Below are 27,974 nucleotides of genomic sequence, written 5' to 3'. Positions count from 1 at the left end.
AGCCAGATTATTAGCTCCCCAGATTCAGCAGTGTATTAAACCGCATCATCTTGCTTAAGGTTTATAAAAAGAGTGCATTCATGATTCATCAGGAAAGCAATTTATAAAGTACAGTAAAAAAAATCAAACGAGAAAAGTCTTCATCTTTATAGCGTAAAGCTTAAAGTTCAGTTGACAAAAAATAGTAAAATTTATTATGTATTTTTTTCAAATCCTTGCAAACTAGGAGTAAAACAGAATTTCTAAATATTAGTAGAATGAAGACATTTACCTTAGTCAAAAACAACTCAGAATGTCCACTATCAAGTTCTAGTAAACAGAGTATAATTTAAATGTTCCAAAGGAGAAAGTAAATGTCAATAGTCACGGATTATACAACTGTCTACTTAGAAATTTCAAGGAGGTCCCCAGACAAATTTAGATATAAGACCGAAGAACACTCCGGTCGTCCGGAACTCCAGCCCCACTCCGAGACCGGGGCTTGAGCGGATGCGCATGCGCGCGCCCTGCGCAGTCGCGCAGGACGCAGTGAAGGTCGATGGCGAGCCAGCGCTTCCCTACGCCGTTCCACGGGCACGTGGGCCGCGGCGCCTTCAGCGACGTGTACGAGCCCGCGGAAGACACGTTTCTGCTTCTGGACGCGCTCGAGGCATCAGCTGCCGAGCTGGCGGGGTGCGAGGAGGGGAGGGGCTCTGACGGGAAAGGGCTGAGGCGTTCTGAAGAAGTGCAGTGGCGGAGGGCCGGGACGGTGACTATCACCGCCTTGAGCCGGAGGAGGCGGGTTCCACTTGCAGATGATTGACTGCCAGGACACCGTAATTGAGAATTTTCCTGTACTTACGAGTAATGAGTGTGCCGGGGACACATCTCCTTTGCCAGGGGCTGCTCTGTCTCATGAGCTCCCTGACTGCTTACCATGCAAAGGCGTCTCTTTTCCTGTCACCTGTTAATATGAAGAACACATGTCCCTGAGAGATGCGATAGTATAACACGTTTGGAAACAAAATATTCCGGAGACGTTGCTTATTAATTTTTAAAGTATTAAATATTAAAATTGCCTGGTATTATTTGATTTACTCAGCACCCTTAACATCCTTAACAAACATGAAAGAAAGTTGTGTTACTGGAGTGGGGAAATATTTTTAAACCCACTGGATAGCATACTCTAGCACCAGCCAGTCCTCACATTGGCTACAGAGCACTTGAAATGTGGCTAGTGCTACTGAGGAACTGAATTTTTCATTTAATTGTTACAAAATAGAAAGTTACATGTAGCTAGCAGACAATAGTCTACCCTAGCACTTTATTTAAATGGATTTGTTGAAGTGATCGCCAACAATTTTAAATTAATAGCAGAAAGAATGAATACTGACATTGTGATTTTTAAATATAAGGAATTTGGGTTGTTAGATTTGTTTGAAGATGAGGTGAACTGGGTTTTCTCAGGATGGAACAAACAGCTGTCAGATTTCAAAGATCTATATTGTATTTATTTATCCCTCTTAAACTTGGTCATATTTTTCCACGTATAAAATGCCCCAGCTCTTATTCAACTAGTCTTTCATTGTAGATGATGGAACTTTTGGATTTACTGGAGTATAGAGTGGAACAGTACTGTTTTATAACTTGTCTTTTCTCAAGATAGCCCAGAAAGATTTACAAGCACAAATTGCATTGCAAAGTATGCTGTAAAAGGAGCTGATTTTGTTATAAAGTCTTGGGTTATTTCTAGTTTGGAATTTTAATTATTTATGAGACCATGATAGTTATTTTCTTTTTTTTTTTTTTTTTTTTTTTTTTTTTTTTTTTTTTGAGACGGAGTCTCGCTCTGTAGCCCGGGCTGGAGTGCAGTGGCCGGATCTCAGCTCACTGCAAGCTCCGCCTCCCGGGTTCACGCCATTCTCCTGCCTCAGCCTCCCGAGTAGCTGGGACTACAGGCGCCCGCCACCTCACCCGGCTAGTTTTTTGTATTTTTTAGTAGAGACGGGGTTTCACCGTGTTAGCCAGGATGGTCTCGATCTCCTGACCTCGTGATCCGCCCGCCTCGGCCTCCCAAAGTGCTGGGATTACAGGCTTGAGCCACCGCGCCCGGCCAGTTATTTTCAAAGAGAAGCCACCTGGTGAGATTCACAGACCTTACTACCACCTAATAAAGACTTGTCGGATGTGTAGACTGGTTCCAAAAGTTTAAAACCTCTGGAGCTTGTCACTGGATAGTTGTTTTGGGAGTTTAGTGCTAAAAATTTCCCTAAATGCCATCAAGCTGATCTTTGTGTTAGTTTATGCTTTTGATGCATGTGTAACATTATAGAGGCCTGGCACTGTGGTTTATGACTGTAGTCCTAACTACTTGGGAGGCTGAGGCAGGAGATCACTTGAGCCCAGGAGTTAAAGGCTCCGGTGAGCTATGGTAGCACCACTGCACTGTAGCCTAGGTGACAGAGCAAGAGCACAGATCTAAAAAAGAAAAAACTTCCAAGATTATAGGCAAGAAAATAAATTTAATGGAAAGATAAAGTATGGTAGAATGAAGATTTTATAGTTAACAGCATTCTTGGATGGCTAACATTAGAAGATCAGATACTATTTTCTGAATTAGCTTATAGCTGTACAGAAAAGGAATTTTTGTCCTGCTCTAAGTCTATTACTGGGGGACCTTTTAATTCTCTAGGATATACTGATGTCTCTATGAATGTTAGGTGTTAAAAATGATAGAGGAACCTTTTATCAAAAATAATTTTAGTAATAATACAAACCTTATCATTTTAGGAAATACTAAGCTAGGAGCTCCTTGTACGAAGGAATGATGTCTTTCACATTAAGATTTCCAACCCTGGATTAACATTTTTCCATACTTTTTAATGTAATGGTTTATCGAAATTAACTGAAGGCCATGTTTGGTAACATATAACTTTTGTGGACTTAAAATATATTACATACCCAAAATATTAGTAATTTTGAGTTATGCAATATGAAGTATGAAGTGGTTGTCAGAAATTACAAATTTCTATTTTCATATATTTGCAGGTTAGTGATGATGCTAGAGAAATATACATGCTAGAAATAAAGCTAGCATGAGAGTTTTCTGTGAAGAGTATTTTGATTCTACTGTACTAATATTTATTTTGTTTTTTTTTTAGAGTGGAAATATGCCTAGAAGTAGGGGCAGGGTCTGGTGTAGTATCTGCGTTCCTAGCCTCTATGATAGGTCCTCAGGCTTTGTACATGTAAGTATATCATATTCATATAGATCTTCCACTGACAGGTTAACCATGATAACTCTAATGAATAATTTTTAAATAGACAGTATGTATCTTATAGTATTTAAGCATAGCAAAAACTCAGATTACAAACTATGCTTCCCTAAAAATTATTCATGTTCAAACTGCTCCATCATACTGCATAATTGTAGAAGCGGCATAATTTTAGATCATCTCTAAATTTGATTTATTTCTTAGGCAAATAATTTCATATAAGAAATTTAAAGTTGCTTAAATTTATAGAAAATTGGAGAATATAGAAAAGTATAAAGAAGAAAATCAAAGTCACCTATAAATTTTACCATACATGGTCCAACTGTGTTTCCTTCTATTTTTTTTTTCATTTCCTGTGTTTTTTTTTTCTTTTCTTTTTTTTTTTTTTTTTTATTATACTTTAAGTTCTAGGGTACATGTGCATGACTTTTATATCATGTATAACTCCCCAATGCAATCCCTCCCCCCTCCCCCCTCCCCATGATAGGCCCCAGTGTGTGATGTTCCCCTTCCCGAGTCCAAGTGATCTCATTGTTCAGTTCCCACCTATGAGTGAGAACATGCGGTGTTTGGTTTTCTCTTCTTGTGATAGTTTGCTAAGAATGATGGTTTCCAGCTGCATCCATGTCCCTACAAAGGATGCAAACTCATCCTTTTTTATGGCTGCATAGTATTCCATGGTGTATATGTGCCACATTTTCTTAATCCAGTCTGTCACAGATGGACATTTGGGTTGATTCCAAGTCTTTGCTATTGTGAATAGTGCCGCAATAAACATACGTGTGCATGTGTCTTTGTAGTAGAGTAATTTATAATCCTTTGGGTATATACCCAGTAGTGGGATGGCTGGGTCATATGGTACATCTAGTTCTAGATCCTTGAGGAATCGCCATACTGTTTTCCATAATGGTTGAACTAGTTTACAATCCCACCAACAGTGTAAAAGTGTTCCTATTTCTCCACATCCTCTCCAACACCTGTTGTTTCCTGACTTCTTAATGATTGCCATTCTAACTGGTGTGAGATGGTATCTCATTGTAGTTTTGATTTGCATTTCTCTGATGGCGAGTGATGATGAGCATTTTTTCATGTGTCTGTTGGCTGTATGGATGTCTTCTTTTGAGAAATGTCTGTTCATATCCTTTCCCCACTTTTTGATGGGGTTGTTTGTTTTTTTCTTGTATATTTGTTTGAGTTCTTTGTAGATTCTGGATATTAGCCCTTTGTCAGATGAGTAGGTTGCAAAAATTTTTTCCCATTCTGTAGGTTGCCTGTTCACTCTGATGGTAGTTTCTTTTGCTGTGCAAAAGCTCTTTAGTTTAATTAGATCCCATGTGTCAATTTTTGCTTTTGCTGCCGTTGCTTTTGGTGTTTTAGACATGAAGTCCTTGCCCATGCCTATGTCCTGAATGGTACTACCTAGATTTTCTTCTAGGGTTTTTATGGTATTAGGTCTAACATTTAAGTCTCTAATCCATCTTGAATTAATTTTCGTATAAGGGGTAAGGAAAGGATCCAGTTTCAGCTTTCTACTTATGGCTAGCCAATTTTCCCAGCACCATTTATTAAATAGGGAATCCTTTCCCCATTTCTTGTTTTTGTCAGGTTTGTCAAAGATCAGATGGCTGTAGATGTGTGGTATTATTTCTGAGGACTCTGTTCTGTTCCATTGGTCTATATCTCTGTTGTGGTACCAGTACCATGCTGTTTTGGTTACTGTAGCCTTGTAGTATAGTTTGAAGTCAGGTAGCGTGACGCCTCCAGCTTTGTCCTTTTGACTTAGGATTGTCTTGGCAATGCGGGCTCTTTTTTGGTTCCATATGAACTTTAAAGCAGTTTTTTCCAATTCTGTGAAGAAAGTCATTGGTAGCTTGATGGGGATGGCATTGAATCTATAAATCACCTTGGGCAGTATGGCCATTTTCACGATATTGATTCTTCCTATCCATGAGCATGGTATGTTCTTCCATTTGTTTGTGTCCTCTTTGATTTCACTGAGCAGTGGTTTGTAGTTCTCCTTGAAGAGGTCCTTTACATCCCTTGTAAGCTGGATTCCTAGGTATTTTATTCTCTTTGAAGCAATTGTGAATGGAAGTTCATTCCTGATTTGGCTCTCTGCTTGTCTGTTACTGGTGTATAAGAATGCTTGTGATTTTTGCACATTAATTTTGTATCCTGAGACTTTGCTGAAGTTGCTTATCAGCTTAAGGAGATTTTGGGCTGAGACGATGGGGTTTTCTAAATATACAATCATGTCATCTGCAAACAGGGACAATTTGACTTCTTCTTTTCCTAACTGGATACCCTTGATTTCTTTCTCTTGCCTGATTGCCCTAGCCAGAACTTCCAACACTATGTTGAATAGGAGTGGTGAGAGAGGGCATCCCTGTCTTGTGCCAGTTTTCAAAGGGAATTTTTCCAGTTTTTGCCCATTCAGTATGATATTAGCTGTGGGTTTGTCATAAATAGCTCTTATTATTTTGAGGTACGTTCCATTAATACCAAATTTATTGAGCGTTTTTAGCATAAAGGGCTGTTGAATTTTGTCAAAAGCCTTTTCTGCATCTATTGAGATAATTATGTGGTTCTTGTCTTTGGTTCTGTTTATATGCTGGATTACGTTTATTGATTTGCGAATGTTGAACCAGCCTTGCATCCCAGGGATGAAGCCCACTTGATCATGGTGGATAAGCTTTTTGATGTGCTGCTGAATCCGTTTGCCAGTATTTTATTGAGGATTTTTGCATCGATGTTCATCAGGGATATTGGTCTAAAATTCTCTTTTTTTGTTGTGTCTCTGCCAGGCTTTGGTATCAGGATGATGTTGGCCTCATAAAAAGAGTTAGGGAGGATTCCCTCTTTTTCTATTGATTGAAATAGTTTCAGAAGGAATGGTACCAGCTCCTCCTTGTACCTCTGGTAGAATTCAGCTGTGAATCCATCTGGTCCTGGACTTTTTTTGGTGGGTAGGCTATTAATTGTTGGCTCAATTTCAGAGCCTGCTATTGGTCTATTCAGGGATTCAACTTCTTCCTGGTTTAGTCTTGGGAGAGTGTAAGTGTCCAGGAAATTATCCATTTCTTCTAGATTTTCTAGTTGATTTGCGTAGAGGCATTTATAGTATTCTCTGATGGTTGTTTGTATTTCTGTGGGGTCGGTGGTGATATCCTCTTTATCATTTTTTATTGCGTCTATTTGATTCTTCTCTCTTTTCTTCTTTATTAGTCTAGCTAGCGGTCTGTCAATTTTGTTTATCTTTTCAAAAAACCAACTCCTGGATTCATTGATTTTTTGGAGGGTTTTTTGTGTCTCTATCTCCTTCAGTTCTGCTCTGATCTTAGTTATTTCTTGCCTTCCGCTAGCTTTTGAATGTGTTTGCTCTTGCCTCTCTAGTTCTTTTAATTGTGATGTTAGAGTGTCAATTTTAGATCTCTCCTGCTTTCTCTTGTGGGCATTTAGTGCTATAAATTTCCCTCTACACACTGCTTTAAATGTGTCCCAGAGATTCTGGTATGTTGTATCTTTGTTCTCATTGGTTTCAAAGAACATCTTTATTTCTGCTTTCATTTCGTTATGTACCCAGTAGTCATTCAGGAGCAGGTTGTTCAGTTTCCATGGAGTTGAGCGGTTTTGATTGAGTTTCTTAGTCCTGAGTTCTAGTTTGATTGCACTGTGGTCTGAGAGACAGTTTGTTATAATTTCAGTTCTTGTACATTTGCTGAGGAGTGCTTTACTTCCAATTATGTGGTCATTTTGGAATAAGTGCGATGTGGTGCTGAGAAGAATGTATATTCTGTTGATTTGGGGTGGAGAGTTCTATAGATGTCTATTAGGTCCGCTTGGTGCAGAGATGAGTTCAATTCCTGGATATCCTTGTTAACTTTCTGTCTCGTTGATCTGTCTAATGTTGACAGTGGAGTGTTGAAGTCTCCCATTATTATTGTATGGGAGTCTAAGTCTCTTTGTAGGTCTCTAAGGACTTGCTTTATGAATCTGGGTGCTCCTGTATTGGGTGCATATATATTTAGGAGAGTTAGCTCTTCCTGTTGAATTGATCCCTTTACCATTATGTAATGGCCTTCTTTGTCTCTTTTGATCTTTGATGGTTTAAAGTCTGTTTTATCAGAGACTAGGATTGCAACCCCTGCTTTGTTTTGTTCTTCATTTGCTTGGTAGATCTTCCTCCATCCCTTTATTTTGAGCCTATGTATGTCTCTGCATGTGAGATGGGTCTCCTGAATACAGCAGACTGATGGGTCTTGACTCTTGATCCCGTTTGCCAGTCTGTGTCTTTTAATTGGAGCATTTAGTCCATTGACATTTAAGGTTAATATTGTTATGTGTGAACTTGATCCTGTCATTATGATATTAACTGGTTATTTTGCTCGTTAGTTGATGCAGTTTCTTCCTAGCCTCGATGGTCTTTACATTTTGGCATGTTTTTGCAATGGCTGGTACCGGTTGTTCCTTTCCATGTTTAGTGCTTCCTTCAGGGTCTCTTGTAAGGCAGGCCTGGTGGTGACAAAATCTCTAAGCATTTGCTTATCTGTAAAGGATTTTATTTCTCCTTCACTGATGAAGCTTAGTTTGGCTGGATATGAAATTCTCGGTTGAAAATTCTTTTCTTTAAGAACGTTGAATATTGGCCCCCACTCTCTTCTGGCTTGTAGAGTTTCTGCCGAGAGGTCTGCTGTTATTCTGATGGGCTTCCCTTTGTGGGTAACCCGACCTTTCTCTCTGGCTGCCCTTAAGATTTTTTCCTTCATTTCAACTTTGGTGAATCTGGCAATTATGTGTCTTGGAGTTGCTCTTCTGGAGGAGTATCTTTGTGGCGTTCTCTGTATTTCCTGAATTTGAATGTTGGCCTGCCCTACTAGGTTGGGGAAGTTCTCCTGGATGATATCCTGAAGAGTGTTTTCCAACTTGGTTCCATTTTCCCCCTCACTTTCAGGCACCCCAATCAGACGTAGATTTGGTCTTTTTACATAATCCCATACTTCTTGCAGGCTTTGTTCATTTCTTTTTCTTCTTTTTTCTTTTGGTTTCTCTTCTCGCTTCATTTCATTCATTTGATCCTCACTCTGTCGCCTATCATGGAGTGCAGTGGCGTGATCTTGGCTCACTGCAACCTCAGCCTCCTGGGTTCTTGCCATTCTCCTGCCTCAGCCTCCTGAGTAGCTGGGACTACAGGCACCCACCACCACGCCCAGCTAATTTTCTTTTTGTATTTTTAGTAGAGATGGGGTTTCACCATGTTAGGCAGGATGGTCTTGATCTCCTGACCTGGTGATCCGCCTGCCTTGGCCTCCCAAAGTGCTGGGATTACAGGCGTGAGCCACCACGCCCAGCCCATTTCCTGTGTTTTTAATTTAATTTTGTCTCATAAACATTTTCCTATCAAAAATTCCGTTTAAATTTCATTTTTGGTGGCTGCATAGTACTCCTTCATTGGATGTATCATAATTTCATAAATTCCTTCAGATGTGTGTGCATGTATGTGTATTCTACTCTTGGACATTGTATCAGTATAACAGTCTTTTTCATCAGTAGAACAAATCCTTGTTCTCTTCTTCTTTGCCATTATTGAATACATTCTAATTTTTTTTTCTAAATCTGTTCTGTGTAGAATTAATGGAACATTCCTTGAAATTACTCAGAAACAGATTTGCCTTATGGACATAGGATAGTTTCCTTCCATTTCTGTTTATAGGTGCACTGATATCAACCCTGAGGCAGCAGCTTGTACCCTAGAGACAGCACGCTGTAACAAAGTCCACGTTCAACCAGTTATTACAGATTTGGTAAGTTAATCTTTGTCCAATAATAATTTTCTTTTCAAATAAGGTTAAGATGTTTTAGGTCAAAGAAACTTTGGTAAGTAATTGACTTTTGACCCACTAAGCAGTATACCCTATACAAAGTACATTCTTTGTTGATGTAATCCGTCTTTTCCACAATTCAAAAGGAATTTATATTAACTTCTATAGATCAGGCCTCTTTCAGTCAGAAGTTATAGTGAACCCTGTTCAAACTGGCTTAAATTTTAAAAGTTAGTCCAGGTGCAAAGGCTCACGCCTTTAGTGCCAGTACTCTGGGATGCCAAGGCAGGATGATTGCTTGAGCCCAGGAGTTCCAGACCAGCTTGTATGATATAGTGAGACCTTGTCTCTACAAAAAATAAAAATTAAAAAAAATATAGCTGGATGTGGTTGTGCACACCTGTGGTGCCAGCTACTTGGGAGGCTGAGGTGGGAGGATCGCTTGACCCTGGGAAGTTGAGGCTGCCTTGAGCCATGATCGTGCCACTGCACTCCAGCCTGGGGAACAGAACAAGGCCCTGTCTCAAAAAAAAAACAAAAAACAAAAAACAAAAAACACAAAAATTTGATGGCTTCAGCACAGCTACTTCCAGGAACTCTAAGAATGTTATAGACATCTTTTTCTTATCTCTGAACTTCTCTCTGGTGGCTGTATTCCTAGGCAGTCTTTCCCTTCATGGTAACAGGATGTTTGCATATCTGTATCTTATTTCTCAACACCTTCCCGGGGAAAGAGGCCCTTTCTATTCAGTTACTGTAGAAGAGGCCCCAGAATGAGTATCATCTGGATCAACTTGGGTTATGTGCCTGTCTGTCAACCTTTTGCTGTGGTCAAAGGAGATTTGAATATGGAGATGATTGGCTTCAACCTGGCTCATAGTCCCATCCCAGTAGCTGAGTTGGGATAAACCCTACTCAGGCCACTTAGATAGAGAATGATGGGAGGTAGCGCTTCCCTAACAAAAGTCAAGGAAGTTAAATCAGAAGAAAGGGGCAGTGGGTCCTCAGTAGGTAAAAACAACAAATGACAACTGCACAACCATTGTTTTAAGAAGTTAACAGCACACGTTTTCAAGTGGCAGTTTTACATTTGTGGGTTTTTAATTTATGTATGTGAAATACCTTTTTATAGGCAAAAATAATAATAGCATGCACCAGGTAGACATATGAAATACAAAATACTTCTGTGCTCCTTAACCTACACTTTTCTTACACTGATGAGCATAGATAGCTTTCCTGTTTGTTTTTTTTTTTTAATTTGTAAATGATTTTGTAGCTTAGAAGGAATTAAGCCAAAGAGATAAATTATTTTCATATTATTAGAAGTTGTTACTGCTAATAAAAGCCAGGGTATCAAGAAAGGTACTCCGGTAATTTGCATGCGATCAATGTGGTGATTTTTTTTTTTTTTTTGTATTTTAAAAATTTCTTTCTTTTTTCCTTTCTCTTTTTTTTTTTTTCTTTTTTTTTTTTTTTGAGACAGAGTCTCACTCTGTCGCCCAGGCTGGAGTGTAATGGTGCAGTCTTGGCTCACTGCAAACTCCGCCTCCTGGGTTCAAGCAATTATCCTGCCTCAGCCTCCCGAGTAGCTGGGATTACAGGCACCCACTACTGCGCCTGGCTAATTTTTTGTATTTTTAGTAGAGACTGAGTTTCATCATGTTGGCCATGGGTTGGCCAGGCTGGTCTCGAACCCCCGAGCTCAGGTGATCTGCCTGCCTCGGCCTCCCAAAATGCTGGGATAACAGGCATGAGCCACCATGCCTGGCCTAAAAATTTCTTTAATGTTTCCATAATTAGTGTTAAGTGTTTTTGATAGAATGGTGAAACACCAGAGATAGAAGAAACTATAGAACAGTATCCAGTAAATGATGGTAGGTATCTGTACAGATATGGGAAAAATTGTGAAAATGTTAGCAAATATAGTTGTAAACTTACATCCAAGTCTATACAGATTATACAGAATTAGAGTTTGCTTTCTTATTTCATTTTCTAAAAGTGAACCCAGAATATAAATATATGTGCAATTGAGAAGTACAGGCTTTTTAATATTCATTCTGATAGTTTAATTTCCTTATTTTTATTTAATAGCCTATATTATTTTTCTGAATGAAAACGTAAAAATACTTAACTTCATTTCTCTCTACAAGTGCAGGCCCTAACACGTTATTTCCCCAAAAACATGGAAGATTATTTTTAAAGATTGATTTGTCAATTATTTAATTCAGAGTTTAATGTAAAATTCTCACTATTGTTGAATACATTTAGGTCAAAGGCTTGCTACCAAGATTGAAGGAAAAAGTTGATCTTCTGGTGTTCAATCCCCCCTATGTAGTGACTCCACCTGAAGAGGTAAAACATACATACAACAAAATTTAATTATTGATATTTTCAATTATTTTGTTTGTAAATTCAAATGAATGTCACCCTATGACATCAATCAGCTGCTGCTATCACACACTACTCTGATTTTACTCCTAATTGTCAGTAATCGAGTCCTATTAATAGGACTAGGAAAGGAACCTTAAATGATGGAAATACAAACTGTGACACATATCTGTCACTAAAAATCACATTCGTATCAGGCCATGGTGTTTATATTCATATATTCGAATATACATGTACATATATATTACATATATCCTTTATCATGAATAAAAAATTTGCAAAACAAAATGTTTTAACCTGCTGGGCGCAGTGGCCCACGCCTGTAATCCCAGCACTTTGGGAGGCTGAGGCGGCAGATTACTGGGGTCAAGGGTTCAAGACCAGCCTAGCCAACATGGTGAAACCCCGTCTCTACTAAAAATACAAAAATTAGCCGGGCCTGGTGGCACACACCTGTAATCCCAGCTATTTGGGAGACTGTTGCAGGAGAATTGCTTGAGCCTGGAAGACGGAGGTTGCAATGAGCCGAGATCAGCCAGTGCACTACAGCCTGGCTGACAGTAAGACTGTCTCAAAAAAAAAAAAAAAATTTTTTTTAACCAATCTTAAATTCACATAGGAATTCCTTCTGAAAGTTTCTGGTTTCCTCCTTTCACAAGTATTTCCAAAAAGTGAAAGAGTGGAACCAATTCTCATTTCAGATAGGGAAAACAAATAATCTTGAAGTATATTATTTTTTAAAATCTCGGTAACGAAGAGGTAAATTGCGTTAACCTTTTCCCAGGAATGGTCAAAGTTTAATAATGGGCTAAGACTAGCTTTCCTTTAGTCATTATGCTTTTTTATTCTTTGATAATTATTCTCTGGCAAGGCTAGTAAACATTATATTCACCTCAACGCCAAGATGGGAAGGATCCATTTGGCTGCCATTGCTACTAATGGCAGTTAAACAGCAAAAAAACTATTGCTGTGCTGACATATGAACTCATATGACAGGGAAGTCAGAAGGTGAACAGCCATTGAGGGAAATGCATCTTCTTAAAGCTCTTTAGGAAAGCACTATCCAACTAGTGGGAAGACTAATCAATGAAAAGGAGATTCTGGGAACATGGTGACCTGAATCGGTTTCCTTTCTTCATGTTTCTAGCCCTAAACCACATGCTTCTGAGCCTTACAGCTGCTGGGACGTATACATGATTGAGTGCAGGCAATGCCTTGGGCTTTTTTGCTTTCCCAACGGAAAGAAAACCTGTCGTATTCTCATGAGCTGGGCAATTAGCTAGAAAGCAGGATAAAATACAACACAACAAAGATGTCTTGGAGCTTAAAAATATGTTTTACACAGTAAAACATCAGGTGAATTAAAAGAGAATGTGGTCACTGTCAAGACCTGAATCAGTGGTCTGGAAACCCAATGAAAAAAAAGATTTCAGTACACAGAGCATAAAGATATGGAGAAGAATTCACAAAGGTAAAAGAGAAGAGACTCAGAGATTAGATCCAGGAAACATAATATACAAATAAAAGGAGTTTGTATTTATAATAAGCTGTGGGTATACTTACTGATATATCCAGAAACATGAAGTAAGATGTTGGTTTGTGCCAACAGCACAAATAGGGAGTATAACCCGGGAGAAAAGTAGAGAGAATGCCAGGAAAAGGAAGTCTCCAGGAGTAAAGTCTTAAAAACAGAGGAAATGATACATTTCCTAATATGATTAACTTTGTGGAAAATTGTGTTGAGAAGCTTATGATAGGTGTGGCAATGATTAGAGTCAAAAAAATTAAGCAAATGGACATAGTGAATGCTCACCAATAGCCAACTAAGATGTGATACTTTTCTTCCAGGAAATATTATATAGCCCTTAAAATAATGAATTAGAAGTAGAGAGGGGGTTTCACCATGTTGGCCAGGCTGGTCTTGAACTCCTGACTTCCGGTAATCTGCCTGCCTTGGCCTCCCAAAATCCTGGGATTACAAGCATGAACCATCACACCCGGCCTCGATTCACTTATAAATTTTATGTGGAGTCCTAAAAACAGGATTTTGAAACATTGAAGATGATCTGGCCATGATCTTTAATCTTCAGAATCCTTGTTGATGTCATCAGCATTGACAAGATGGCAGAGAATTTCCGTCTGATCTGTGACACCAAGGGTCACTTTGCTGTACATCATATTACACCTGAGGAGGCCAAGTACAAGTTGTGCAAAGTGAGAAAAATCTTTGTGGGCACAAAAGGAATCCCTCATCTGGTGACTCATGATGTTTGCACCATCTGCTACCATGATCCCCTCATCAAGGTGAATGACACCGTTCAGATTGATTTGGAGACTGGCAAGATTACTGATTTCAACAAATTTGACACTGGTCACCTGTGTATGGTGACTGGAGGGGCTAACCTGGGTAGAATTGGTATGATCCCCAACCCTGGATCTTTTGATGTGGTTCACCTGAAAGATGCCAATGGCAACAGATTTGCCACTTGACTTTCCAACATTTTTCTTATTGGCAAGAACAACAAACTGTGGATTTCTCTTCCCTGAGGAAAGGGTATCCACCTCGCCATTGCTGAAGAGAGAGACAAGAGACTGGCGGCCAAACACAGCAGTGGGCGAAATGGTCCCTGGGTGACACGTTAGATTTTTGTATATAATTAAAAATAATCTGGCATGTTTAATAGCAAAAAAAAAAAAAAAAAAAGAATTAGAACTATATCAAATGATATGAAGAGATTTTCATAAGGTATTGTTGAATGAGAAATGCAAGATGTAAGTAAGCGTATAGAATATATCCGGTCTTTGTAAAACAGCAAAAAAGAAAAACCTGTGTGTATAGAAGATAGGCAAAGGCAGACAAACAAAACAGTAAAATCAAAAAGTGTGGCTTTTTTTTCTTTTTCTTCAAGCTCTGTTTGACCTGCTTTTTAAAAGCAGGAATGTGAACATTTCTCTTCTTCATAAAGGTATATGTGTATAAGGTTATAGCTATAAAGCAATTTTTTTTTTTTTTTTTTTTGAGACGGAGTCTTGCTCTGCCACCCAGGCTGGAGTGCAGTGGCCCGCTCTCAGCTCACTGCAAGCTCCGCCTCCCGGGTTCACGCCATTCTCCTGTCTCAGCCTCCCGAGTAGCTGGGACTACAGGCGCCCGCCTCGTCGCCCGGCTAGTTTTTTGTATTTTTTAGTAGAGACGGGGTTTCACCGTATTAGCCAGGATGGTCTCGATCTCCTGACCTCGTGATCCGCCCATCTCGGCCTCCCAAAGTGCTGGGATTACAGGCTTGAGCCACCGCGCCCGGCCAAAGCAATTATTTTTAATGAGGAAATATATGCTATATTAAATGAATGACTAGCTGACATTATTGTGTAAAAATAATTTAAGCTAAAATATGGACAAAGGGCTCAAAAGGATATAGGAAGAAAATAGTTGTGTTAGGGTTAAAGTAACTTCTGAGAGACATCTTCAAAACATTCTTTAATCTTAAAAATAATGTACAATAGAGGGGCGGAGCAAGATGGCCGAATAGGAACAGCTCCAGTCTCCAGCTCCCAGTGTGAGCGACACAGAAGACAGGAACGCAGCTCATTGCCAGCAACGGATCAAAGCTGGACAGAGAATGACTTTGATGAGATGAGAGAAGAAGGCTTCTGACCATCAAACTTCTCAGAGCTAAAGGAGGAATTACGTACCCAGCGCAAAGAAACTAAAAATCTTGAAAAAAGAGTGGAAGAATTGATAACCAGAATAATTAATGCAGAGAAGGCCATAAACGAACTGACAGAGATGAAAACCATGACACGAGAAATACGTGACAAAGGCACCAGCTTCGGTAACCGACTCGATCAACTGGAAGAAAGAGTATCAGCGATTGAGGATCAAATGAATGAAATGAAGTGAGAAGAGAAGTGTAAAGAAAAAAGAAGAAAAAGAAATGAACAAAGCCTGCAAGAAGTATGGGATTATGTAAAAAGACCAAATCTACATCTGATTGGGGTACCTGAAAGTGAGGGAGAAAATGGAACCAAGTTGGAAAACACTCTTCAGGATATCATCCAGGAGAACTTCCCCAACCTAGTAGGGCAGGCCAACATTCAAATTCAGGAAATACAGAGAACGCCACAAAGATACTCCTCCAGAAGAGCAACTCCAAGACACATAATTGCCAGATTCACCAAAGTTGAAATGAAGGAAAAAATCTTAAGGGCAGCCAGAGAGAAAGGTCGGGTTACCCACAAAGGGAAGCCCATCAGACTAACAGCAGATCTCTCGGCAGAAACTCTACAAGCCAGAAGAGAGTGGGGGCCAATATTCAACATTCTTAAAGAAAAGAATTTTCAACCCAGAATTTCATATCCAGCCAAACTAAGTTTCATCAGTGAAGGAGAAATAAAATCCTTTACAGATAAGCAAACGCTTAGAGATTTGGTCACTACCAGGCCTGCCTTACAAGAGACCTTGAAGGAAGCCCTAAACATGGAAAGGAACAACCGGTACCAGCCATTGCAAAAACATGCCAAAATGTAAAGACCATCGAGGCTAGGAAGAAACTGCATCAACTAACGAGCAAAATAACCAGTTAATATCATAATGGCAGGATCAAGTTCACACATAACAATATTAACCTTAAATGTAAATGGACTAAATGCTCCAATTAAAAGACACAGACTGGCAAACGGGATCAAGAGTCAAGACCCATCAGTCTGCTGTATTCAGGAGACCCATCTCACATGCAGAGACATACATAGGCTCAAAATAAAGGGATGGAGGAAGATCTACCAAGCAAATGAAGAACAAAACAAAGCAGGGGTTGCTATCCTAGTCTCTGATAAAACAGACTTTAAACCATCAAAGATCAAAAGAGACAAAGAAGGCCATTACATAATGGTAAAGGGATCAATTCAACAGGAAGAGCTAACTATCCTAAATATATATGCACCCAATACAGGAGCACCCAGATTCATAAAGCAAGTCCTTAGAGACTTACAAAGAGACTTAGACTCCCATACAATAATAATGGGAGACTTCAATACCCCACTGTCAACATTAGACAGATCAACGAGACAGAAAGTTAACAAGGATATCCAGGAATTGAACTCATCTCTGCAGCAAGCAGACCTAATAGACATCTACAGAACTCTCCACCCCAAATCAACAGAATATACATTCTTCTCAGCACCACATCACACTTATTCCAAAATTGACCACATAATTGGAAGTAAAGCACTCCTCAGCAAATGTACAAGAACAGAAATTATAACAAATTGTCTCTCAGACCACAGTGCAATCAAACTAGAACTCAGGACTAAGAAACTCAATCAAAACCGCTCAACTACATGGAAACTGAATAACCTGCTCCTGAATGACTACTGGGTACATAACGAAATGAAGGCAGAAATAAAGATGTTCTTTGAAACCAATGAGAACAAAGATACAACATACCAGAATCTCTGGGACACATTTAAAGCAGTATGTAGAGGGAAATTTATAGCACTAAATGTCCACAAAAGAAAGCAGGAAAGATCTAAAATTGACACTCTAACATCACAATTAAAAGAACTAGAGAGGCAAGAGCAAACACATTCAAAAGCTAGCAGAAGGCAAGAAATAACTAAGATCAGAGCAGAACTGAAGGAGATAGAGACACAAAAAACCCTCCAAAAAAATCAATGAATCCAGGAGTTGGTTTTTTGAAAAGATCAACAAAATTGTCAGACCGCTAGCAAGACTAATAAAGAAGAAAAGAGAGAAGAATCAAATAGACTCAATAAAAAATGATAAAGGGGATATCACCACCGACCCCACAGAATACAAACTACCATCAGAGAATACTATAAACACCTCTACGCAAATCAACTAGAAAATCTAGAAGAAATGGATAATTTCCTGGACACTTACACTCTCCCAAGACTAAACCAGGAAGAAGCTGAATCCCTGAATAGACCAATAGCAGGCTCTGAAATTGAGGCAATAATTAATAGCCTACCAACCAAAAAAAGTCCAGGACCAGATGGATTCACAGCTAAATTCTACCAGAGGTACAAGGAGGAGCTGGTACCATTCCTTCTGAAACTATTCCAATCAATAGAAAAAGACGGAATCCTCCCTAACTCATTTTATGAGGCCAACATCATCCTGATACCAAAGCCTGGCAGAGACACAACAAAAAAGAGAATTTTAGACCAATATCCCTGATGAACATCGATGCAAAAATCCTCAATAAAATACTGGCAAACCGGATCCAGCAGCACATCAAAAAGCTTATCCACCATGATCAAGTGGGCTTCATCCCTGGGATGCAAGGCTGGTTCAACATTCACAAATCAATAAACGTAATCCAGCATATAAAGAGAACCAAAGACAAAAACCACATGATTATCTCAATAGATGCAGAAAAGGCCTTTGACAAAATTCAACAGCCCTTCATGCTAAAAACGCTCAATAAATTCGGTATTGATGGAACGTGCCTCAAAATAATAAGAGCTATTTATGACAAACCCACAGCTAATATCATACTGAATGGGCAAAAACTGGAAAAATCCCTTTGAAAACTGGCACAAGTCAGGGATGCCCTCTCTCACCACTCCTATTCAACATAGTGTTGGAAGTTCTGGCTAGGGCAATCAGGCAAGAGAAAGAAATCAAGGGTATTCAGTTAGGAAAAGAAAAAGTCAAATTGTCCCTGTTTGCAGATGACATGATTGTATATTAGAAAACCCCATTGTCTCAGCCCAAAATCTCCTTAAGCTGATAAACAACTTCAGCAAAGTCTCAGGATACAAAATTAATGTGCAAAAATCACAAGCATTCTTATACATCAGTAACAGACAAACAGAGAGCCAAATCAGGAATCAACTCCCATTCACAATTGCTTCAAAGAGAATAAAATACCTAGGAATCCAACTTACAAGGGATGTCAAGGACCTCTTCAAGGAGAACTACAAACCACTGCTCAGTGAAATCAAAGAGGACACAAACAAATGGAAGAACATACCATGCTCATGGATAGGAAGAATCAATATCGTGAAAATGGCCATACTGCCCAAGGTCATTTATAGGTTGAATGCCATCCCCATCAAGCTACCAATGAGTTTCTTCACAGAATTGGAAAAAAACGGCTTTAAAGTTCATATGGAACCAAAAAAGAGCCCGCATTGCCAAGACAATCCTAAGTCAAAAGAACAAAGCTGGAGGCATCACGCTACCTGACTTCAAACTATACTACAAGGCTACAGTAACCAAAACAGCATGGTACTGGTACCAAAACAGAGATATAGACCAATGGAACAGAACAGAGTCCTCAGAAATAATACCACACCTTTACAGCCATCTGATCTTTGATAAACCTGAGAGAAACAAGAAATGGGGAAAGGATTCCCTATTTAATAAATGGTGCTGGGAAAATTGGCTAGCCATAAGTAGAAAGTTGAAACTGGATCCTTTCCTTACTCCTTATACGAAAATTAATTCAAGCTGGATTAGAGACTTAAATGTTAGACCTAATACCATAAAAACCGTAGAAGAAAACCTAGGTAATACCACTCAGGACATAGGCATGGGCAAAGACTTCATGTCTAAAACACCAAAAGCAACGGCAGCAAAAGCCAAAATTGACAAATGGGATATAATTAAACTAAAGAGCTTCTGCACGGCAAAAGAAACTACCATCAGAGTGAACGGGCAACCTACAGAATAGGAGAAAATTTTTGCAATCTACTCATCTGACAAAGGGCTAATATCCAGAACCTACAAAGAACTCAAACAAATGTACAAGAAAAAAACAAACAACCCCATCAAAAAGTGGGCAAAGGATATGAACAGACATTCTCAAAAGAAGACATTCATACAGCCAACAGACACATGAAAAAATGCTCATCATCACTGGCCATCAGAGAAATGCAAATCAAAACCACAATGAGATACCATCTCACACCAGTTAGAATGGCAATCATTAAAAAGTCAGGAAACAACAGGTGCTGGAGAGGATGTGGAGAAATAGGAACACTTTTACACTGTTGGTGGGATTGTAAACTAGTTCAACCATTATGGAAAACAGTATGGCGATTCCTCAAGGATCTAGAACTAGAAGTACCATATGACCCAGCCATCCCACTACTGGGTATATACCCAAAGGATTACAAATCATGCTGCTATAAAGACACATGCACACGTATGTTTATTGCAGCACTATTCACAATAGCAAAGACTTGGAATCAACCCAAATGTCCATCTGTGACAGACTGGATTAAGAAAATGTGGCACATATACACCATGGAATACTATGCAGCCATAAAAAGGATGAGTTTGCATCCTTTGTAGGGACATGGATGCAGTTGGAAACCATCATTCTCTGCAAACTATCACAAGAACAGAAAACCAAACACCGCATGTTCTCACTCATAGGTGAGAACTGAACAATGAGATCACTTGGACTCGGGAAGGGGAACATCACACACCGGGGCCTATCACGGGGAGGGGGGAAGGGGGAGGGATTGCATTGGGGGTTATACCTGATGTAAATGACTAGTTGATGGGTGCTGAGAATTGATGGGTGCAGCACACCAACATGGCACAAGTATACATATGTAACAAACCTGCACATTATGCACATGTACCCTAGAACTTAAAGTATAATGAAAAATAAAAATAATGTACAATAGAGCAGTCTTGGTGGCTCATGCCTATAACTCCAGCACTTTGGGAGGCTGACCTGGGACGATCATGTGAGGCCAGAAGTTCTTGACCAGCCTGGGCAACATAGTGACAGCCCCCTTTTCTACAAAAAATTTGGAAAATTGGCCAGGCGCAGTGGTTCACACCTGTAATCCCAGCACTGTGGGAGGCCGAGGCAGGGGAATCACGAGGTCAGGAGATTGAGACCATCCTGGCTAACACAGTGAAACCCCGTCTCTACTAGAAATACAAAAAATTAGCCAGACGTGGTGGTGGGCACCTGTCATCCTAGCTACTCGGGAGGCTGAGGCAGGAGAATGGCCTAAATTTGGGAGGCAGAGCTTGCAGTGAGCCGAGATTGAGCCACTGCACTCCTGCGTGGGTGATAGTGCGAGACTCCGTCTGAAAAAAAAAAAAAAAAAAGAAATTAACCAGGCATGGTTGTTTGTGCCTATAGTCCTAGATACTTGCGAAGCTGAAGTGGGAGGATCACTTGAGTAGGAAGCTGAAGTGGGAGGATCACTTGAGTACAGGAGGTGGAAGCTGCAGAGAGCCATGATTACATGACTGCACTCCAGTCTAGGTGACAGAGGGAGACCCTGTCTCAAAAAAAAAAGAAGTGTAAAAAGGAAACAATATACAATGATAAGGATCTAAAGATTTTTTAATACCATATAAGCTCTCAGGTGTATTGTTTCTAAAATATAGCTTGTTAGAGGAAACATGCTTCAGTATGCCTTTATATAATATATAATAAATGGATTCCTTAGAAAAGATCTATGTGTTTCACACTTTAATCTACAAGAGGGCCAGATGCACTGGGACATTTTGAAACTTTGTTTCTGTACAGTAGGTATCTTATAATACAAGGTCCTCCTCCTAGCTTCTTTCTATATTAAGTATAAAAGCTACCCAAGTCTCTCAATTTAAGCATTGTACTAATAGTAATAACTATTATTAAGCCCTTGATACATGCAGAGCAATGTTCTCAAAACTTTAAATATAGTTCCTCATTTACTCCTAACAGTGGATAAAATTTTTTTTATTATTACAAAAACTTTTTTATCCAGTTATTTTTCTAATTGTACATATGGAACTATTCTTTTCCTAATTTTACAGATAAAGGAGGAAAGTAATTCACAAACAAGATTACTAATTTACCCAAGGTTACACACTAGAAAATGATGAAACTTAGATTCAACTTTACTGCTCCTTCGTCAGCAGTAAAATGCAAAATATATACTTGTTTGGTGATAAAACTTCTCAAAAAGATTCGGTTTGTGATCTAAATCAAACTTGAATTAAAACATTCTTTCTAATTGTTCACAGGTAGGAAGTCACGGAATAGAGGCAGCTTGGGCTGGTGGCAGAAATGGTCGGGAAGTCATGGACAGGTTTTTTCCCCTGGTTCCAGATCTCCTTTCACCAAGAGGATTATTCTATTTAGTTACCATTAAAGAAAACAACCCAGGTAATACAGACCAATTTATTGTTTAAGCATTTATGTTGCTGAAATCAAAAGCTAATAATGTAAAATGCTATAATTTATAAGATAACCTGGCATGTTAATGAATCACTTAAAAGAATCACTGACAATAGCTAATAAAGGCATAAATTCATGTTGAAAGAGAAAAGAGGTTTTCAGGGGTCAATTTTTCTTATTTTAAAAAGTGTTATCTTCTCTTTTCCCCACTTATAACCTAATATTCAAGTACAAAAATCTCTAATGTTTTCTTCTAACGCCTCACCCTCAGTATTATGAATTTTCTCTCTACCCTCTATTCTTCATGCCCTTGACAATTGTGCTGTACTCTTTAGTTCGTCTGGAGTTTTATCATGAAAGTTATTTTATTGTATAGATTTTTATGTCTTTGTTTTCAGATTGTGTTACAACTAAATTGAACGTAATCTTTCTTCTCTTTTTCTGTACACTTTTGATTTTCAGCTTATACTAAAAATCCTCAGTCCTTCAAATCACATGATTGTTAGTTTTCTCTTGCTTTGCTTTGCTTTGCTTTCCTTTCTTTTCCTTTCCTTTCCTTCTTTTTCTTTCTCTCTCTTTTCTCTTCTTCTTTTTTCTTCCTTCCATCCATCTTTCTTTCTTCTCCTTCCTTCCTTCTCTCTCTTTCTTTCTCCTTCCCTCCCTTCCTCCCTCCTTCCTTCCTCCCTTCCTTCCCTTCTTTCTTTCTTTCTCTTTCCTTCCCTTCTTTCTTTCTTTTCTTTTCTTTCTTTCTCTTCTCTTTCCCTTCTTTCTTTCTTTCTTTCTTTCTTTCTCTTTCTTTCTCTCTCTCTCTTTCTTTCTCTTTCCTTCCCTTCTTTTCTTCTTTCTTTCTTTTTCTCTTTTCTTTTTTCCTTCTGTCCGTCTTTCCTTTTCTTTCTTTCCTTCCTTCCTTCCTTCCTTCCTTCTTTCTCTCTTTTCTTTCTTTCTTTTTTCTTTCTCTCTCTTTTCTCTTCTCTTATTTTTTCCTCCCTTTGTCTTTCTCTCTCTCTTTTCTTTCTTTCTTTCTCTTTCTTTCCTTTCTTTTCTTTTCTTTCTCTCTCTCTCTCTCTCCTCTTCTCTTCTTTTTTTCCTTCCTTCTGTCCATCCTTCCTTCTTTCTCTCTTTTCTTTTCCTTACCTTTCCTTTTTTTTAGTTTCTTTCTTCTCCATTTTCTTAGTTTAGTCTTCTTAGTTTTATTTATTTATATGGAAGGTTTTCTTTTCTCAATATGCCTGAAAGAAATAAGCTACTTCTTTCACTCTCACTGCGCAATGTCACTATTCAGTTTGTCCCACACCTTCATTGGCTCTTGTCATCCAAAGAGAAAGACATAGGGCAGAGATTGGAGCCAAGCAACTAAAAAACTGATTACTTGCTATGATAACAAGGACAATTAATGTTTCTGCTGAGCCTAAAGTAGGCTGTGACTGCAAAGCAAGCCATTCATTCTGATTAGAATCACCAGCAACACTTTGAAAATACAAAGTGCTCCTATTTAGCCGAAGACCAAGTTCAATTTAATAGACATTTATTTGATACACATTGTTTTGTATATCAAATAAATTGATGAATACAATTTATAAATCATCTGTGTTTAACTTATTAAATTGCTTATTGATCATGCACACTACCAAATGGCTTAATGGATTTTACCTTTTGATTTTTATTTTAGAAGAAATTTTGAAAACAATGAAGACAAAAGGTCTGCAAGGAACCACTGCACTTTCCAGACAAGCAGGCCAAGAAACTCTGTCAGTCCTCAAGTTCACCAAGTCCTAGCATACAATGTGTGCCCAGAGCTACTGGAAACTGAATGCATTTAGCGTATCTTGAAACTGAAGTCATTCATTAGGTAACAAGGAATTTTATCAGAAATTTGTCATTAAAAACAGGTAGGAAGGTGGAACATTCCCTTCCAGTCAGGCCTATATAATTATTTGCAAAAGTACAAGTAAATATGTATATTATATTTATAATTTGCATTTTAAATATAAAAGTTATGTATGAAATATTTATTTCACCATTATTTGGTAAGGCAATGGAATTTATCTGGCAAATGTCTTTTTTTCATACCAGTCCATAAAGGCAGTTTGCTTTCAGATGGCAGGGCCAGCGACACACCTTCATTGTTGTATCTCCGGTGTATATCAGCTCTCCAACTCTATGTCATAATTCAGTTCATGGGGCTCTTGATTACCTTTCCCTTCCACAAAATATTACACTAATTCATTCTATTGATGACATTATGCTGATTTGACCTAGTGAGCAAGAAGTAGAAACTACACTAGACTTAGTGGAAAGACATTTGCATCAGAGGGTAGGAAATAAATATGACTGCATTTCAAGGACCTTCTACCTTAGTGAAATTGGTAGGGATACAGTGACATGGGGCATACTGGGATATTTCTTCTAAGGTGAAGGAGAAGTACTTGCATCTTGCTGCTCTTACAACCCAGAAAGAGGCACAATACTTAGTGGGCCTCTTTGGGTTTTGGAGGCAACATTTTCCAATTTCATTATGTTATGTCAGCCCATTTACCATTTGTCTCAAAAAGCTGCTAGTTTTGAGTAGGGCCCAGAACAAGAAAAGTCTCTGTAACAGGTCCAGGCTCCTGTTAAAGCTGCTCTGCCACTTGGGTCTTATGATCCAGCAGATCCAGTGGTGTTTAAGTGGCAGTGGCAGATAGGGATGCTGTTTGAAGCTTCTGGCAGGTCCCTGCAGGTGAATCTTGGTTTAGGATTTTAGAGCAAAGTCCTGCCATTACCAACAAATAGCTAGTCTCTTTTTGAGAAACAGCTCTTGGCCTGCTACTGGGCCTTAGTAGAGACTGATACTTCTTGAGCCACCAAGTTACCATGCAACCTGAGCTGCCCGTCATGAACTGGATGTTATCTGAGCCACCAACACACAAAGTTGGATATGCCCAGCAACACTCCATCATCAGATGGAAATGGTATACACGTGATCGGGCCTGAGCAGGCCCTGAAGGCACAAGGAAGTTACGTGAAGAAGTAGGCCAAATTTCCATAGTACCCACTTCTGCTACATGCCTTCTCTCTTCCAGCCTGTATCTGTGGCTTCATGGGGACTTCCCTACGACCAGCTGACAGAGAAAGAGAAGACTTAGGCCTGGTTTACAGAGGCTTCTATATGATATGCAGGTACCACCCAAAAGTGGACAGCTGTAGCACTCAGCTCACCTCTGGGCTACCTTGAAGGACAGTGGTGAAAGGAAATCCTCCCAGTGGAAAGAACTTTGAGCAGTCCCCCTTGTTGACTTTGCTTAGAAGGAAAAATGGCCAGATATTCAATTATATGCCAATTCGTAGGCTGTGGCCAGTGATTTGGCAGGATGGTCAGGGAGTTCAACATAACTGGAAAATTGGTGACAAAGAAATTTGGAGATGAAGTATATGGATAGACACTGAATGGGCAAAAAGGGCAAAGATATTTGTGCCCCATGTGAATGCTCACCAAAGGGTTAGCAAAGAAGGATTTTAATAAAGTAGACAAGATAACCTGTTCTATGGATACTAGTAGGCCTCTTTCTCCAGCCACCCCTGTCATCACCCAATTGTTGCATGAACAAAGTAGCCATGGTAACAAGAATAGAGGTTATGCATGGGCTCAGCAATGTGGACTTCTACTCACCAAGGCTGACCTGGCCAAGGCTATCTCTGGGTGCCCAGTCTGCCAGCAGCAGAGACCAACACTGAGCCCCTGATATGACACCATTTTCCAGAGTCAGCAGTCAGCTGCCTAGTGGCAGGTTAATTACATTGATCCATCTCCATCATTGAAGGGATAGTGTTTTGTCCCTACTGAAACACTAGATCTTACTCTGGATACAGAGTCGCTTTCCCTTCTTGCAGTGCTTCTACTAAAACTACCATCCGTGGACTTACAGAATCTCTCATCTATGACCATAGTATTCCACACAGCATTACAAGGAACTCAGTTCACAGCAGAAGTGTGGCAGTGGGCCCACAGCATTACAAGGAACTCAGTTCACAGCAAAAGTGTGGCAGTGGGCCCATACTCATGGAATTTTCTTACAATGTTCCCTACTATCCTGAATCAACTGGTTACATAGAGCAGTAGAATGGTATTTTGAAGACAGTAATAGCACCAGCTATGCAGCAGTGCCTTGTAGGGCTGGGACAAGGTTCTGTGGAAGGCTGTCTACTCTCTCAGCATCCAGTATATGGTGCATTTCTCTTATGACTGGGATTCACAGGTCCAGGAATCAAGGGCTCAAAATAGGAAGGACACTGTTCGCTATTAGCCCTAGTGATCCACTAGCAAAATTTTTGCTTCCTATTGCCATGACTTATGCTCTGCTGGCGTAGAGGTCTTACATAGGGTGGCATGTTTTCCATTGAGAGGTACAATCATGATTTAATTGAACTGGAAGTTTAAGACTGCTCCTCAGCCACTTTGGGCTTCTCATGCCTCTAACTCAATAGACAAATAAGTTACAGTGCTGGTTGGGTGATTGTTCCCGACTACCAAGTAGAAACTGGACTACCCCCAAATGATGGTAAGGAAAAGTATGTTGGGAATACGTGAGATTCCTTAGGGCTTCTCTTAGTGTTACCATGCCCTGTGATTAAGGTCAGTGGAAAACTACAACTTAATTCAGACAGGACCACTAATGACCCAGACCTTTCAGGAATAAAGGTTTGGGTCACCACCAGGTAAGTAGCATGACCAGATGAAGTGCTTGCTGAAGGCAAAGGGAATACAGAATAAGTGGTGGAAGAAATACTGGCTTTGATCATATGACCAGTTATAGAAACATAGACTGCCATTGTCATAAGTATGTTCTCCATATTTTGCTATGACTCCATTTTGTGTGTGTGTAGCTTGCTTTCTTCTCATTTCCTTATTCTGTAACATAAGATGCATTGATTTTATTATAGTGATTTATTATAGATTTATTATAGATGCATTGTTTAAATATAGTGTTTAAATATTGTTAATTTTTTAAACTGGCTCCAATGTTCAACTTTGATTAATTTTACGTCATGGTATTTAAGTTATGGGATATCAAGGAGAGAGTAAACATCACATGAAGACTTTACCTCCTCTTCGGGGAAATGGGTTAGTGTGTTTCTGGTAGAATGCTCAATTGTTAATCATGTTAGATGGAATTATGACCTTGCTGTTGTCTTTATGTGGCAGTTAAGTATGGTTTAAGGAGATGTGTATGGTGCCAAGTTGACAAGGGTAAACTTGCGATGGTTAATTTTATATGTCAACTTGAATAGGCCACAGGGTCCCAGATATCTGTTTAAACATTATTCTGGAGTGTCTTGAGTGTGTTTACAGAGGAGATTCACATTTGAATTGGGGGATTCAGTAAGGAGATGGCCATCCCCAAGGTGGGTGGACATCATCCAATTTGTTGAGGGTGTAAATAAAAGGCTGAGGAAGGAAGAATTCACCCCCCCGCTTTTTTTTCCTGCCTCATTGTTTGAGCTGTGACATCTCATCTTCTCCTGTCCTCAGATGGATTTACATCACTGACTCCCCTGGTTCTCACGCCTTTGGACTCAGACTGAATTATACCACAGGCCTTCCTGAGTCTCCAGCTTATAGATGACAGATCATGGGACCTCTTAGCCTCCATAATCATGTAAGCCATTTTCTTGTAGTGTTGGTAAAACATATATTAGACCAATCTATAAAACAGATAGTTATGAAAGAAAAGGGAGATGGGCACATGCCTAGGCAAATACGGAAGGGTGCCTGAAGAACCTCCGACTTGCCCAGGTCATTGTGCACAGATGGCTTGCCTGAACATGCCCACTGTGAAAAATTCCATTTCTCAACACATGTGCAGTAAGGAAAATCTATGTAGCTTAGACCAAGTGCCCGTACATGGGGTGGAGCCACGCGGAGTTTGCGCCTTATGCAGGGGAGAAGCCATGCCCCTTCAGCTCATGTGTGGTGGCCTGGCATTCAATTTGTGAGGTGGAAAACCTGCATGAAAGACCCCTCCTTTTGTGGAGAGCTTTCCTTTCGCTTAATAAATTCTGCCCTCCTTGCCTTTCAGTGTATACGTGTGCCTTATTTTTTCTGGTTGTGTGATAATCCAAATTTAACTGAATTAAGGAACAGAAAATCCTGCCTCAGCTACATTAATAGCTGTTTGTACTGGATTGAGTAGCGTCCCCCCGCCACGAAATTAGTGTTCAACTGAAACCTGTGAATATGATCCTATTTGGAATTAGGAACTTTGCAGATGTAATCAAGTTAAGACAAGGTCATACTGGATTAGGGTGGACGCTAAACCCAGTATCACTTGTGTCCTTGTAAGAACAGGAAAATCTGAACACAGAGACATAGGGAGGATGCC

General features: G+C 39.5%; 2 protein-coding genes across 4 annotated transcripts; both read left to right on the top strand.

Annotated features, from left to right (window-relative positions):
• The first annotated feature begins 515 nt into the window (after window positions 1–515).
• N6AMT1 (N-6 adenine-specific DNA methyltransferase 1) lies at window positions 516–27,672 on the top strand. Of its 3 annotated transcripts, XR_004442119.1 has the most exons (7): window positions 516–672; window positions 3,141–3,227; window positions 8,965–9,055; window positions 11,342–11,425; window positions 21,462–21,603; window positions 23,285–23,464; window positions 27,125–27,672. XR_004442119.1 is itself a non-coding variant. In XM_033232240.1 (6 exons), exons 1-6 carry the CDS (start codon window positions 539–541, stop codon window positions 23,389–23,391), a joined length of 645 nt encoding a protein of 214 aa, XP_033088131.1. In that variant the 5' UTR covers window positions 516–538; the 3' UTR covers window positions 23,392–27,672. The 3 variants fall into 3 exon arrangements, 2 of the variants coding, with proteins under 2 accessions (XP_033088131.1, XP_033088132.1); XM_033232240.1 differs by having other exon boundaries at window positions 23,285–27,672; XM_033232241.1 differs by lacking the exon at window positions 11,342–11,425 and having other exon boundaries at window positions 23,285–27,672.
• Window positions 13,340–14,165, top strand: LOC117095643 (40S ribosomal protein S4, X isoform-like). Its single transcript, XM_033232242.1, has one exon. It carries the CDS (start codon window positions 13,583–13,585, stop codon window positions 13,949–13,951), a length of 369 nt encoding a protein of 122 aa, XP_033088133.1. The 5' UTR covers window positions 13,340–13,582; the 3' UTR covers window positions 13,952–14,165.
• Window positions 27,673–27,974: the final 302 nt, after the last annotated feature.

The sequence above is a fragment of the Trachypithecus francoisi genome, unplaced genomic scaffold (assembly GCF_009764315.1).
Source record: "Trachypithecus francoisi isolate TF-2019V2 unplaced genomic scaffold, Tfra_2.0 Lachesis_group14, whole genome shotgun sequence".
In the NCBI taxonomy this organism is placed as follows: domain Eukaryota; kingdom Metazoa; phylum Chordata; class Mammalia; order Primates; family Cercopithecidae; genus Trachypithecus; species Trachypithecus francoisi.
The sequence above is the reverse complement of the archived record's forward strand: the minus strand, read 5'-3'. Positions and strand labels throughout refer to the sequence as shown.